Raw genomic sequence first — 14,928 nt, forward strand, 5'->3', positions numbered from 1 at the left:
TACCCCCTCCCCAAAAACATTTTGATCGAGCTGGATTTGAACGTTTAATTAGTTTGGCCCATCGGTGGCAGAATTTTGCCGGTCCCTACAATTTTCAGCCTGTTTTGTGGCGTTTTTGGTCAGTAATAAGCAGCGCGGATCTGTTTAGCTTACACCCCCCCCCCCCCATGGTACCTTGTAACGATAGACCCACCCCTGCACTGATCGTTTCGGGGTATTTTTTGCAAGCAGTGGGTCTTTTAATGTGCCAATTTATACGAGGAGCATTAAAGATCAATGCGAAGGAGACGTGAACAAGTTTAAGGCGCGGCTCGTCAATTGGAAGATTATAGTAGCAGACAAGTTCAAAGCACTCAAGCAACTACGAGGTCTTAACGCGAACTTAATTCCAGACACTTCCGTCCCTTATTGTAATCCTCTCTTAATAAATACTATCCACTTAATCCCAACCGCACCCTTTACTTGCAATTGCAGACTAAGTATTAAGCTGTCAGTTTACGCTAAAATGACCAAATAACCGAAGTAGTTGTATAAGTCGCATTAGCAAGTGATATGGTTTCAAGTTCACTTTCGAGTGATTTTTTAGTGATTTGATTTTACCCGAGTCGAGTTCTCGACATGACGTGTTCACCGAAGTGGTCGAACCAGATGTCATAGATCGATCAAGCATCCAGGGTCCAACAGGACCTATTATGGAAGTGAAAGTTGAAGCAAAGCTGAAAAACTTCACAGATCGAAACTTTTGGTCAATTATTGGTGAAACTCAAAGGCCAAGGTAGCGGGATGGAGTTCTTGGGAGTTGGCGTGGTACGGGAGGGGAGGGGAGGGGGATTTGCTGGTTGATTCGATGAAATTCAAAGTTATGGATACTCAGTGCCTCATGTTTTGTCTGCATCATGGTTCGTCGGCCAACCAATCGACCCGAGCATTAATGAATGGAACTTCTGAACAATTATGAGTAGTAAGTGTCACTGGACCATTTGATCTGTTCACTCTTGCTTCAGATGGTCCAATCAGGTGCTCTCTAAAATCAGAAACACTTTGACGATATCGAATCATAGTAGATATTGGGGCATTCATTCTGACATTGTTCTATCATTTGTTCTATCACTTACTATCATCCATCATCCTACGAGATCAGAAAATCTTACTTCACTTGACCGCAAAAATGCTTCACAATTTTAATTTACCAACTTACAAGACTCATTTTGGCCCTCTTTTAGTACTCATCTTATTTTTTACCTGTAAGTTAGACATTTGTGTCCAGGCAGCTTCAAAGGTAAAAGGCGAGCCAGACTTGAAAAGACTGCCTCTCGATGTGTTGCCGACATTTTACGACCTACATCTCATTATCGACTTGAAGACCGATTCCGACGGAGGAGTTATTTTAAGAACGAATGGGTCAGTGAACATCTCAGTTATTGTCAGAAAAGAGACCGACCACTTTTACTTGAGTGTTGGTAAGGGACTGAAGATACACACTGTACATATAGAGCTAGACGACCAACAAATCACCTCTGGAAAACAAGGCGGGATCAATTTTTACAATTTTTCACTTTGATTTATTTCTACATTTTTTGGAGTTTTAGTTCCAACTTGGTGATCGATATAATATGCTCAGTTTCAGATCGTCTATCCTTCCTTATACTCAGGGGCTGATTGAGGGGGGGGGGAGCAGAAGGATTATATTGCTTCATCACCCAAAGGTTTGATACTATATTGAGACATCCATTTTCGATCGGCCGACCTATCTAGCGGCGCCTGTTGCGCCAATATATGGTGATTTTGAGTTTAAGAAAGGGCGCGAAATCTTCCCAAAAGTTAGATTTTTTCTATTTTTCGAGCAAGCATGAATTTATTGAAAAAAATGATAGAGCGCTAGATGAATACTTCAGCTAATAAAATATTTGACAAACGATGGAGGGAATCCCGAATCAGAGAAACCCTGTTCAACAATGAGTTTTCCGATCAAATTTAAAATTAAGTCTAATGTGAACAAGGGTAGACGGTTGCTGAGGATGAAGCGACCACACTGATTCCAGAAAATTAGTCCAAAATAAGATATTAGTAAGAAAAATATTCAAATAGTTTTCAAAAATTTTGTTTTCATTTGTTCCCAACTGAGGTCGATATACATTTTTTGATATACTCCCGGTACCATTGCAGTGGGAGGTCAGCTTCTGAAATGATTTCGTCAGCCTCTCAATAAAACCAAAAAATTTGTCCGGTTAGTTTTTCTCAACAATGAGAAAAATTTATAAGCTTAGTTTTAAAATCCAAAACGCGACTAAAAGGGCTTTAACATGATATCACACTCGAAATTGGCTGGAACAAATAAACTGACATGAATCCGAAATTCCATCTCCATCTTTTAGAGTTTTGGAACAAGTAGCTAAAAAGAACTGAAATTTATATTACTCGAGTTTTGATATTGAGAGCTATAGTCCAATTTGAGTGAAAAACTTGCAAAGTTTGAAAGAATAACTTTATAACCTACAGAATTGCTTTATACAGATACACAGGTGTCTCAACTTTAGTTTTGATCTCGTTAAAATCGAAAAACAAACGAGGATAGCTTGTTGCTGTGCAATTTACACAAAATATTCCGACTCTATTCTTAATAAAACACAAACTAATTTTTTAAGTTTTTTTTTTAAAAGTGAGGTTTTTTTGTGCGTGGTGTGATAAAAAGATAAGGCAAAACCTAAAATCTAGGCATATTTGTCGGCCACAGTGAAAATGCAGAACGAGCAACGGTTTTTGTCAAAAATTTACCAGAAAAAAAAAACAAAATAGAAAACCAAAAATTTTTATGGAATTTTTCTTGTCAATTTTAATGCAAAAATTGTTTTGAAATTATTTTTATTCCAAAATGGCAGTCAAAAAACTTCAATAAAAAATTTACTGGGGTAAAGCTAAGGTTTCACAACTCATCTTTTTCTAATAAGGATGCTCATAAATAGACTTGATCTCAAAAATTTCAAACCGGTTTTTATCGACAATGGTACATATTTTTAAAAAGTCTTAAGGGTCGTTTGAAACACGAATGAAAGAACCTCACTTTGATATTCACTCCATTCCAGCGGATAATAGTTTGGTGCAAAAATTTTTGGTTTATGATCAAAAAAATTTTCAAGCTCACCCTATTCGCTTAGGCCAAAAATAAAAAACTTTAAAAGATTTTCTCATTTTATTAATGTCGTTTGAGTTACGACTGGAAAGGCTGTTTATAATATATCACTCGACCCATTCCGATGATTATTTACTGTACTTGATTTTTTTGTGCAAAACAAAAAAAAAAGAAAAACTAAGCAAAAAAAAATTAAAACACACCCAAATACAAATTTCCTCTCCATTTTCAATGGGTGGAACACTTAGAACAGTTTGAAAACGTCAATAATAAAGCACATGCAACGTAATTTCAGGGAAAAATTTTTTTTCATACCGTAAGCAAATGGATGATTTCTGGCGTTGTATATCATATGAGATACTTGCGCAATCAAAAACCGTTTCTAATAATAATAGTTTTTGGCGTTTCTGCGATTCTTTCTTTTATTTCTCCACAATCCAGACTGAGTTCAGTGGTTGAGTGATGCTCTTTTTCTTAGCGACTCAAGGTCGTTTCTGAATTTTTGTTATGCTATTTTTGTTTTTCTAGGGTGGGAGGCTGTTTTTCAAAAAGTTTTGAAAATTTTGCCGACCTTTTTTATTTGGTTGAACAATTTATTAGGTCGCCTTTAGAAAAATTTTGAGGTTGATCAGCGAAAAAAAAAATGGATGTCATAAAGTTTTACCAAGGGGGACCCTTTAGAAAAACTTGGTAACCAGAATTGAGGGTGGGTCGACCCCCCCCCCCCCCCCCCCACTTGCGCTCTTCCCCTCGGCACGCTACTGCATATGCTAGTCTGAAAACTACATATAGTCTTCTTGCTTAAGGATGCTCTTATGAATCAAATCCAAATTATTTGGACCAAGTTAACATCCTCCCGCCAAATCCGATTTGGGGAGGGTGTTAACTTGGTTCTAAGTTGGGATTTTTCAGCCAATCAATATCGAGCATTTTACATGCTGTGATTAGCAAAATAAGTCGACTAGCTTAAAAATATAATAATTTATTAGACCCCAAATGTTTTAAACCCCAAAAGCAGTTAAACCCCAAAAGCGTGCAGTTAGCAAGCAGACCTAATACCAAAAGTAAAACAAATGGTATATTTTTCATGACGTTTTTTTTAAACTGGTTTCAAGTTATCTTTTAAAATTAAACTAATCAAGGCCTTCAAGTTTCTGAAAGTATCAATTTACCTTTCAATGCTCAAGAAAAATTTCAAAAAAGCATATAATTTCAATTTTTTGTTTTTGCGCACTACATTTACATTTTAGTTAAAAAATGAGTGATTCGTTTTTATGATCCTTACGAACGTAAAATGTTTCCCAGAAACTGTGCTTTTTTTCCCTTTTCCAGTTATTTTCCAAAAGAGGTCTCACAAGGCAAGCTGACAAGCTCTTTTTATCATAAAGTTCTACCAAAATTTTGGTCCTTGAATTCATCATTAAATTTCATCAGAGGATCTCAAATAAAAGTTGATCCCTATAAGATGAGAAAGTGGGCGTGAAACAGTTCAAGGTGCGTGAAAAAGAGTTACGGGCAATGATTGAGATGGACCGAGTTCTGAGAAAGGGTGAACGAATTATAGTTCGCATTCAGTTCACACCCAGCACTGCGCGACAGAAAATGCGCCAAGGACTCTACTACACTCTAGGTACCCAATCAGTTTATTTACACCAAAAAAAAACACTCAACTCCACCCCCCTCCCCCATGATTTCATTTAGGTTAAAATGCTTAAATCGTTTAAATGAAATGAGTCAGATGTAGCTACTTCTGAACACATAATTTGGCAAATTTATGATCAGTTACATTTAAAACGAAAAAAATGAAAGTTAGATTGAAGAATGGGAGAAAAAAATTCGCAATGACGTTGGGGATCAAAAACGTGCTACCCTCAAAGAAACCCTCTGGTCTCTTTTTATTATTAATCAGGGCCCCTTCTATAACGCCATGTACAAAAAGATTTTTTGCGCCTAGAAGGATTAGCTCAATGTTTAAGCATATGCAAACATTGTACCTAGACACTAAATTCCCCTATTGTGCAGGGTAAGGGGGAGTGCAGAATGAAAATATTTGAAGATAGATCCATTATTATGTATTCTTGAGGTTATTGATGTTGTAATTGTTGATTAGGACTAAATCCTGATACCCGAATATCAGCGAACACACATCATGAGCCGATCTATGCAAAGTACGTGTTCCCCTGCTTTGACGAGCCGCTGTTCAAAGCCATCTTCAAAATAGCAATCACCCACCGCCCTGACTTCGAGGCCTACTCCAATATGCCCCTTATGTCACGCACTCCAATTCAAATGACACAACTTTCGACACAACACACCCCAACAGACCTCCAAGCATCAGGTGAAGGCAGGACCGAATTTAGGAGCCGGCGGGGGTGGGGGTACTTTTTTATGATATCCCTTTTCGATCAAACAACTCTAAAAATTTTTAAACGCACTTTTAGTGCCAATTGGGACAAGTACAAAGAGATGTCTTAAAACTGCAACTCCTTTGTCCAGTTTTATGTCTATGTATTACTTTTCGTTTCCGCATGCTCAATGCATCTGGGAAAACTCCAGTAAAAGCGAGGTTAGGCTGAGATGATTCTTATGTCAATCAACCAGTAAAGCGTTTGGTCAGGTGAATGATCAATTATAAAATTTATTTAAGCTTCAGTTAAAAGTCGATCATGATTGGTTACTATTCAATGCATAATCCAATATAAATTTGATGATTCAATATAACACAAATAATGCCCTAAAACTTCATTTTTGGCCTGTTTTTTGAGAAAATTTTCGTATCTTGGCATAATGCGGAAAACCTCCGAAAACATTTGATTGATGATAATGAAATAAATTATTTCCAACCACTAACTACTTACAGAATTATGCAAAAATTTTACAAATACAAATCTGAAACGTTTGTAACAACACCATTAAGCCAGCACGGCTAGTTTTCAGTTACCTCATTAGCGGAGAACAATTACAAATAATTAACTTTTTCTGTCAAATGAATCAATCTACTGGTAAAAAAAAAAGATTTTTGGTTTTCTCGTGTAATCTTTTCTGCTCATAAGCTAAAGACCAACTAAAAAAATTTCTACATATTCCTAGAAAAATTCTCAAAGCGTGCTCAAAAAAACCGTATTTCCTAGAATGTGATCTAATCTTATGCTCGAAGCTGCCTGAAATCACGAGGTACAGGTTTTTAATTAAGAAATTCATTTTTTATACCAATATGAAAACAAAATCAAGCTTTCCAAATGACAAAGTACAAAGCCAGCCATAAATTGTGACTGAGATGTGACTGATGTAAGAATAATCAGACCAACTTTTTATTTTTATCCAGTTATATCATTAAAACTGCACCGTGTTAAAAGTTTTTCAAGAAGAGTTTTTTCGGAATTCTTCGAAAACTTTGTCGACTAAATTAATTTTTCGATGTCCTTTAAAATAATTATGTTCAAAAATTCGAAAAGCAGTCTGGAGAAAAAGAAAAAAATTACAAAACTTCAAATAATTTTTTAGTGCATCCTTGAGATGATTTTACACTAAAATATACCTGACGAGTGGAGCCTGTAGGAACAAACAGTTTCTTCTCACTAAAAAAGGAGACAAAAAAACTGGTTAAAAAAATAGATTTTTCTACAAAGAACTCTAGCGTATGTATGCAATAATAAACCTTGAATTCCTCGATTTGACTTTTATTTCAAAAGGTGATCATCCATTGAAAAGATATAGTTGTGGATAAAGAGTTGATTGTTTTCTTTTCATTGGTTGTTTTTGTATACCGACTTCCAGTCTTTTTCTGATGTTACAGTTTCTAGGTTGCTTTATCGTCTTCAATTATACAGTTATTGAAATATTTTCATTATCGAAAACAAAATGTAATAAAGCCGTAACTCCTCGTATTGCATTAATATCAAGTAATTTCAAAGACATGGGTTTGCTTACATACAAAACTATAATTGATCTCTTAAGTGACGGATTTTATCAAAACTTTCATATTAAAATTATTTTTCTAGGTCAAATTTTTTAGTTTATCTGTTTTCAGCAAATTCCGTTTGTTTACTGAAAACAGTTTTTGATTAAATTAACATCCTAAACAAAAAATTTTTCTGACTTTAAAGTTTGCTGAGATTTTTTTCAAACGTTCTTTGAAATTAGTTTGTGTCATTTACTTTGATCACACACAGTGCTGATTTAAATTATCCGGACGAAACGAACAAAACTTGAATTTTCAAACGCGTTTTTCTCAAATTGGGTTAAGATTAGACAAAAAGTGAAGAGGACAAAAGTTGCTTAGAATTTCACCAGAATTAATATGGTACCATTTTTTCTCCGAAATTCTCAACCAAAATTTTACCCCAAAAATGGGTCATTTTGGCTTTTTTCAAATAATCAAGAATTACGCTGAAACTACTTTGCTAATTGATATGAAAATTATATCACAGGAAGCCTCTTACGCAGCTCAACAGGGGTTAAATCTCCAAAAACCAGTATAAATGAAAAAATTTTCACTTGATAGTCAATAAATGTGATTTTTACTATATAAAACCCAGAATCTCGGTTTAAAAATAAATTTTAAACAATTTGCGCAAATTTTTGGAAATTTAACCCTTCTTAAACTTTGTTAAGCTGCGTAAGAGGCTTCCTGTGATATAATTTTTATAACAATTAACAAAGTAGTTTCAGCGTAATTCTTGATTAATTGAAAAAAGCCAAAATGACCCATTTTTGGGGTAAATTTTTGGTTGAGAATTTCGGAGAAAAAATAGCACCATATAAATTCTGGTGAAATTCTAAGCAACTTTTGTCCTCTTCACTTTTTGTCTAATCTTAACCCAATTTGAGAAAAATGCGTTTGAAAATTCAAGTTTTGTTCGTTTTGTCCGGATAATTTAAATCAGCACTGTATTATGACGAGCTCTTATTTTTAGTCACAACACTCCGAAACTGATAAAGAGACTCTTGATTGTTGAAGTTATATTGGTTTTTCACATTTCAAATTTTATGAATGAAAAGTACTATATCGAGTGTCGAAAATTGTAGAAGGATCAATTGATGTATTTTTAGTTTTTTTTTGTACAAAAAATAACTTCAGTCTATTAAATTCTGTAAAATATACGAAATATACTTTGGTTCTGCAAACTTATGTAAATTACCCGGGATGGCCAAAAATACTAGTCATACAATTTCCCTATATGGAAAAATGCTAGTCATACACTTTCCATACAATTCCATACGTACAAAAAATTGCATGAAAGGTCTATGAGTAGTATTTTTTCATGTATGGAAATTGTATGACCAGCATTTTTCCATAAACCAAAAATATTAATTTTTCACATTTAAATTTCTGAAAATTTTTTGGTTTTGCTCGTAACCGAACACAAATGACACAAATGACATAAACCTTGATTACTCAAACGTGGTAACCAACGGTTTTGCCGCCTCGCATTAAAAACGCATTGGAAACAGCCTGATATGTGTTACTTCTGTCTCAGACAAATAATATAACAAAAGTAATGAACTTTAAAAATTTGGCACTAATTTTCAAAGATGATTATTTCTAAAACATGAATTTTTAAATTACCAGACATACAAAAACATGTCATACAAAAGAAAGAGGATTTTTAAGCGTTTTTGAAAAAAGTTATGAAGAGAAAAGGAAAAAAAATTCATTATTAGCATATCCAGGACTACGTTATACACAAAAAAAATTAAATTTTGCATGCAAAATTTTTTTTCTTCAAAAAATGTTTGTTTGATTACGGAAATCAATTTTTTATGAAGAGATACCAATTTCGATACCAAAACAACTATAAATTACCTTTGAAATTCGGTTAAACTCATTTTGCAAAAATGTATGAAATTGCATGATTAGCATTTTCGGTCTATGGAGGTCAACCCGGGTAAATTGATTTTCGTTCAGTACCTAGTACTAAACAAAATGATAAGATACGTTTCTGCAGAAGTTTTTCATAAATTTTGCTAATAAGTGGCAACTGTTTATAATTTGCTGATAAATGGTAATTGTTCTAATCAAACGTTAATCAAACGTTTTACTCGTTTGATTTCCTCAAGCAGGATCGTTTTTTTATGGGTTGCATAATATTTGCAAACTATAGGAAAGCTGGGCAACACTCTCTCTTCTCTCAATTGAAAATTTTTCTACAGCACAGAAGTGCACCATTATTTTTTTTGAAAGTAAAGAGTAAGAACCTCAGAGTAATTTCCTAAAAATGCTTCAAATTTTTCATCGTTAGCAGGATTGACTTCCAATAACTCTGATTTCCGTCTCTCAGTTTAGATTTTTATTTTGTGCCAGCTTTTTTCGCCATGCCGAATCAAAGAAATTAATAAATTTATTGGCTAGTGTTTTCAACCCTTCGTGTTTTTATCTTTTATTGCTTTGGAAAAATAGCGACTTTTAAAAATTAATTTTTCCCTCTCAAAACATTTTCAGCTGTTTTTTGACGGTCTTCATTTTTTTTGTCCTGAATCTAACTAGACGGAGCAATTTTTGGTACATAGTTTTTTTAAGGTTGCCTTTTTATATACTATCGATCCAAATAGCAGCTGTAGCTGTGTTCAATTGAAATCATACTAACATTGTGAGTGTTTCTATTTTGCAATTTTAAAAAAAACTGCTAACACTTCAAAAAAAATTTCAAAATTTATTAGCTTTGCTTTATATTTTATCGTTTTCATCTCAATTGTTAAAATTTTAGCTCTAAAAAAACTAAGTGTAAGTGCTTTAAACACTGGTTGATCCTATTTTCTACATGAACTTCTAACTTTTGAGTAAGTTATCTTAGGGTTTGAAGTACTAAAACTTTTCATGTTTTTAAGAATATTTAACAGTAAAAATTAAAAGTGTTTGTTCCGACCGTTGAAACAGGGGAGGAGCTTTGTATTCGGGTTTGTTTTCATTTTTTTTGTGTTATACGCAGAATCAGGTACCACAATTAATCTTCGGACGTTTCCGACTGAAACATGCAGAGAAACAACCGCTCGAAATTTTTTTTCATCTATTTCTGAGCGAATAAGGTGGTAAGTAGGTGAAAAATAACCCTTTTTATGCTTAAGTTAAGCCGTGAAAACTTAGTTCTACTCGACTAAAACTACTTTATGAAGTTTTATTGCGCTGTTTTAGAAAACAACAAACTTATGACTAAAAATTTTTAAAAATTGATTGGTTGAACTTTTCGAAAAATGTTTTCCAATATGCCTATTTTTTTTATCAGTTTCAAACAATGTAACTTTTGAACTTAAAGAAAAGTTATTCTTCAATTTTCTTAAGAAAATGGTCGGAGCATTGTGTGCTACTATTACAGTGTCCGGCTATGCTTGTTATGTTTTGCTTGTTTGTTTCATAATATCGAAGACCCTAGGCCACGCTAAACCTTTTGTATTAGCCTTTTAGTGCTAAATGGTCAACGTTCAACCAAGTTTTTTAGTAACTTGGAAAAAAATAGAGCTTCTGAATTAGGTTTTTATATAGAGACCTAACGATAGTGTCAAACTTTTTTTTGAAAATTAAATTCATTTTCTGTCGGATTATTGCACCGATATAAATTAAGCCAAAGGCTGTTCAAAGAAGATTATTAAAAATGTTCAACGCTGGAAGCTGCGAAAATTCACTATCAAGTTATTATTTTTTGGTTAACTTTTAAAACTGAAATAGTCGCAAAAAAACACGTTCGTCTAACTTTGTAACGCTCTCTAAAATACCGGAAAAGTAATTTGCAAAGAACATTTTTTCCTAAGTTTTAGCTGTCACTCAAAATTTTGTAAAAAGCACATAAAGTTATTTTTTCAATTAGATAAATCTTTGTTTTCTAGGCTTTCAAAAATCCTTATGTTGAATTAATACTACTGGTTATAATAGTAATCATTTTTAAAAAATTTAAAAAAAAACTAAGCTCATCATAAAAATTGATGACTTCTACATCAAGCTAGCTATTTGTTGGTGAATTTCAGATCCCGATAAAATAAGATAGGGTTTGAAAAAACCTCCATGCAAACTAGTGCTTTTCCCGAAAAATCTAAGGGTACATTCACCAGCATCCACTTCGTAGCATCGGAATCTTGGTTCTTTATGCTTAAGCAGTAGCGGATTTAGGGTGGGGGGGGGGGGGGCGGACGCTGCTTTCAGGGATTCGACCCCCTGCCGACCCAAAGGGTCCCCCCTTTGTGCTATTTTGAGATATCCTTTTTTGGCTGACTGACCTTAAAATTTTTCTAAAGGCGCTTTTGGCGCCAATCTAGACTAATTTTGAGGGGGAGCGCGCCGACAAAACGCAATGTTTTGGTCGAAATTTTTCAAAAAGTGCATAGAAACGCCTTTTCTGGCTTGTTTTTTTTCACAAATTTGCCTGCGGCGCAGAAAATTCTGTCAAATTGGGGTCTGTATACTGATTTGGGAGAGCTCAGAAATTCAATGTGGTTGACCTAAAAAAAAAAGTCGTCGTCGAAATTTTCATAGATCCGAGAAATTCATAGATCTGCACCTGTGCTCAAGGAATCTTTCTTGCTGCAATTTATCTGAGCCCTGATTCGTTTCAAAAGTGCCTCGAATAGATTTAGTAGTTCTGACTTTAGAGTCCATTTCGTTGTTACCATCTTTGAGTTTTGCAAATTAGTCCTTAAATAGAGTTGTTGTTTCGTTAGAGTCATTGTTCACAGGTTCATCCCTTTTCCTAGTAAATCTTCGAACGGACCAATGATGAATGATACTGATAACTCAATAAAACTTAGTCGCATCAAAACTTCAAGTGTTAAGATCACTGGGTTAAGGTCACATAATTTAGTTTTGAAAGCAAAACATCAAGGACGAAAAAAGAATAAACTTCCTGCATGCTCTTCATAACCCTAAACAAAATTCGATTTTGCCAACAAAAAAATGCCCCGTAGAGAAATTTTTGCAGAAAAATGGCCAAAAATGACTCATTATAGCAGTTTTTGAAAAATGTCTTGATTTTTATAGCTGGATAGATATATTAATAATACGAAATCAATTTATTTTCAGAATCAGAACGAGGGGGCATCGATACAAGAGATGAGCAAACGATAGTGAGAGCAAGGGACGGGGGATGGAATGGCACCACGTGGTATAATTCTACAAACGAGGAGGGGGAGCAGGGGGAAGAGGGGGAGGAGGGGGAGGAGGTGGAGTGGGTGCGGAGTGAGTTTGGGGCCAGTCCCAAAATGTCCACCTACTTGGTCGCTTTTACTCTCTTCAACAACATGACAAAGTTACAGTCCAATTACACTAGTATAGATGGGAGAGTGGTGAACCTAACTTATCACGTGGAACATTGGATGGCGGAGAATGCAACGCTGGTCCTGGAAATAAGGCATACACATCAACTCATCACATCAAAGCTTTAGGAAACCATTTGTACAAAAGTTGGCTGCGCCGCACGCCATGTTCTGGATTTTTTGAAACGTTAAGACAAAAAAATGACTTTTCTGTCCCCCTCCACAAAATTATTCTACATGAGAGCTGAAGTCAACTCTAGAGCAAGTTTTCGGTTAGTTAGCTAAATGATGGAATTTTGCTTACTATTGCAACCCCCTATTGCGAAGGGGGCATTTGTAACAAGGCACAAAATTCACTAAATATGCTTAACCGTTGAACTTGTTCTGCATGGGATGGCAATTCTTTACTATGTACCATAGGGGTTTGGAGGGATTGTTAATGAACATGATCCAAAAAATGTCATACTGCTACTGCAATAGCAGTAATCGCGTGATGTAATAATAACCTTCAGTAGTATCAATTATTATTATTATGTGGTGTCCAAGGACACGCGTTCAGAGACATTGGTACACGGCTGAGAGCTCAGAGTTTGAATCTGCTGTATCACTCTCAGTGACTATAAAATAGACAGAGAAAACAATTAATTCAAACAACAAAGAATTTATTTTTGAATTATCACTAGTTTTCCAACAAGATACCGTATAGGATATCACAACTATGCACCATAGGGTTTGGGGGGATCGTTAATGAACATGATCCAAAAAATATCAATATACCGTGGCAATTTAAAATCTATTCGAGCGATTCCTAATGGCAGTAACTGTAAAAGAAAATGTAAGCCCGGAAGTTATGTTGAAGGAACCAAAAGACATCTTAGAAGAACCCCCTCCACGACCAGAAACGCCACGAGAGGGAGAGAAAGAAGCTGTGACGATAGCCAGAAATCTTAGAGACAAGCTAGCAAGAGATCGAGTAATGCTGGAAAATGAGGAGAGAAGAACACGGGGCCCAAGGGTTGGACACAATGTTTTTTATAATGAGGTACAGAAGAAGCTTGTATCCAGATTATTCCTCTCTCTAGGGACTAAAGGAAAGAAGAGGTTTTTGCAGAAAAATCCACACGCCGAAATTTCCAAAATGTCGTTCAGGGACATTACAGAGCTAGCAGCGGTCTCGTTTCAAAAGGTAGAGTGCGTGACTTATGAAAGATATAAATTGTTCACACGAATGCAAGAATCCGGGGAATCACTGGAGGCATTCCACGCAGCATTAACTGCTCAAGAAGCCAGATCAGAACTTGGAAAACTGGAACGTAAGATAGTTCGTGACCTATTCATTTCGAAATTGAAAAATATGACGTTGCAGGATACACTGACATTTGAAACGCTAGATCCAGAGAAAGTGTTGAAGAGAGCTATAAATTTTGAACATAGCAAATTGACTACAAGGGCATTTCAGAAGACAAATGCAGCAGCAACAGTAGGAACGGGCAACAACTACAACTCTGGGGTGAGAATAAAACAAGAACCAGTGATGGCTGCCAGGAACTCAAAAGGAAACACAAAAAATCAACAATATAAGAGGGAAGCGAATAAACGACAAAATAACAACACCAATGGGAAAACAAAACCATGTAATAGATGCGGAAGAGCATTTGACCAGGGACATCTAAAAAGCTGCTGGTCGGCACTGGCCAAAATTTGTAAGAATTGCGGAAAACCCAACCACTTTGCAAAACTGTGTAGATCTCAACAAGTGATTAAGTCACGGAAGCATCCGAAAGATCAGAAGAGGAATGTGATCCTATAAGAGACAACTTCGGCTCATGCAGTGATTTTGAAGTAATGTCAATACAAACACACCGGCCGGAGAACGAAAGAATCTCGAAATACGTGGGCGATAGAATAAATGAAAGTAATATAAAGTTAAATGGGGAAAAGATAAGAGTTCAAAAAATTGACTTACTCCAAGACCCAACGTCGAACAGGGTAAAATCACTAAAGGCCATGTTGAGAATAGATAACCAAATCATACAACTGACGGTAGAATCCGGAAGACCCAGTCTCTTTCTTAAATTGGGCGACGACAAAAGAAATAATCGATAAATCAAACAAAGCAAGATTCATTCCGTCCGATAAACTGAACTTGGCTACCCAGTTCGTCGACTACAATTAACAACCAATCTGTGTATGGGGGGCATTGAAGACAAATTTTCGTTCGGCAGGCTGAGAGGTGAAAGGAGCCACTTTTCTGGTGACGGAACGTAAAACCAGTTGCATAATGGGATTGGACTTACAAGGACAAGTGGGGATCGCCACCACACAAAAACCAGCTCCAAAATAACTGTCCAGGTTTGACGTGGTCATGTGCGAGCAGTCAGAAGGTTGGAAAAACAAACTCTTTGATAAATTAAGAGATTTGTTTGATAGAATAGGAATCTCAAAAAAGCACATTGTATGTTCAAAGTTCAAGTACCCTCTATGTCCGATTCAAGAAAAGGGGAGAAGAATCCAAATTCATATTCAGGACGAGGTAGAAAAAGAAATTGAAAAAATGT

At 35.4% G+C, this 14,928-nt stretch overlaps 1 protein-coding gene across 1 annotated transcript in view; it reads left to right on the forward strand.

The window, feature by feature from the left end:
* Positions 1–854: 854 nt before the first annotated feature.
* LOC134846361 (aminopeptidase Q-like) overlaps positions 855–14,928 on the forward strand; it is a gene marked incomplete in the record, with an annotated part of 71,164 nt that continues 57,090 nt past the window's right edge. Inside the window, 4 exon segments of the mRNA XM_063863680.1 lie at positions 855–1,529; positions 4,596–4,760; positions 5,241–5,468; positions 12,138–12,465. Of these exon segments, the coding sequence (XP_063719750.1) occupies positions 1,169–1,529; positions 4,596–4,760; positions 5,241–5,468; positions 12,138–12,465 (1,082 nt within the window).

The sequence above is a fragment of the Symsagittifera roscoffensis genome, chromosome 5 (assembly GCF_963678635.1).
Source record: "Symsagittifera roscoffensis chromosome 5, txSymRosc1.1, whole genome shotgun sequence".
NCBI lineage: Eukaryota > Metazoa > Xenacoelomorpha > Acoela > Convolutidae > Symsagittifera > Symsagittifera roscoffensis.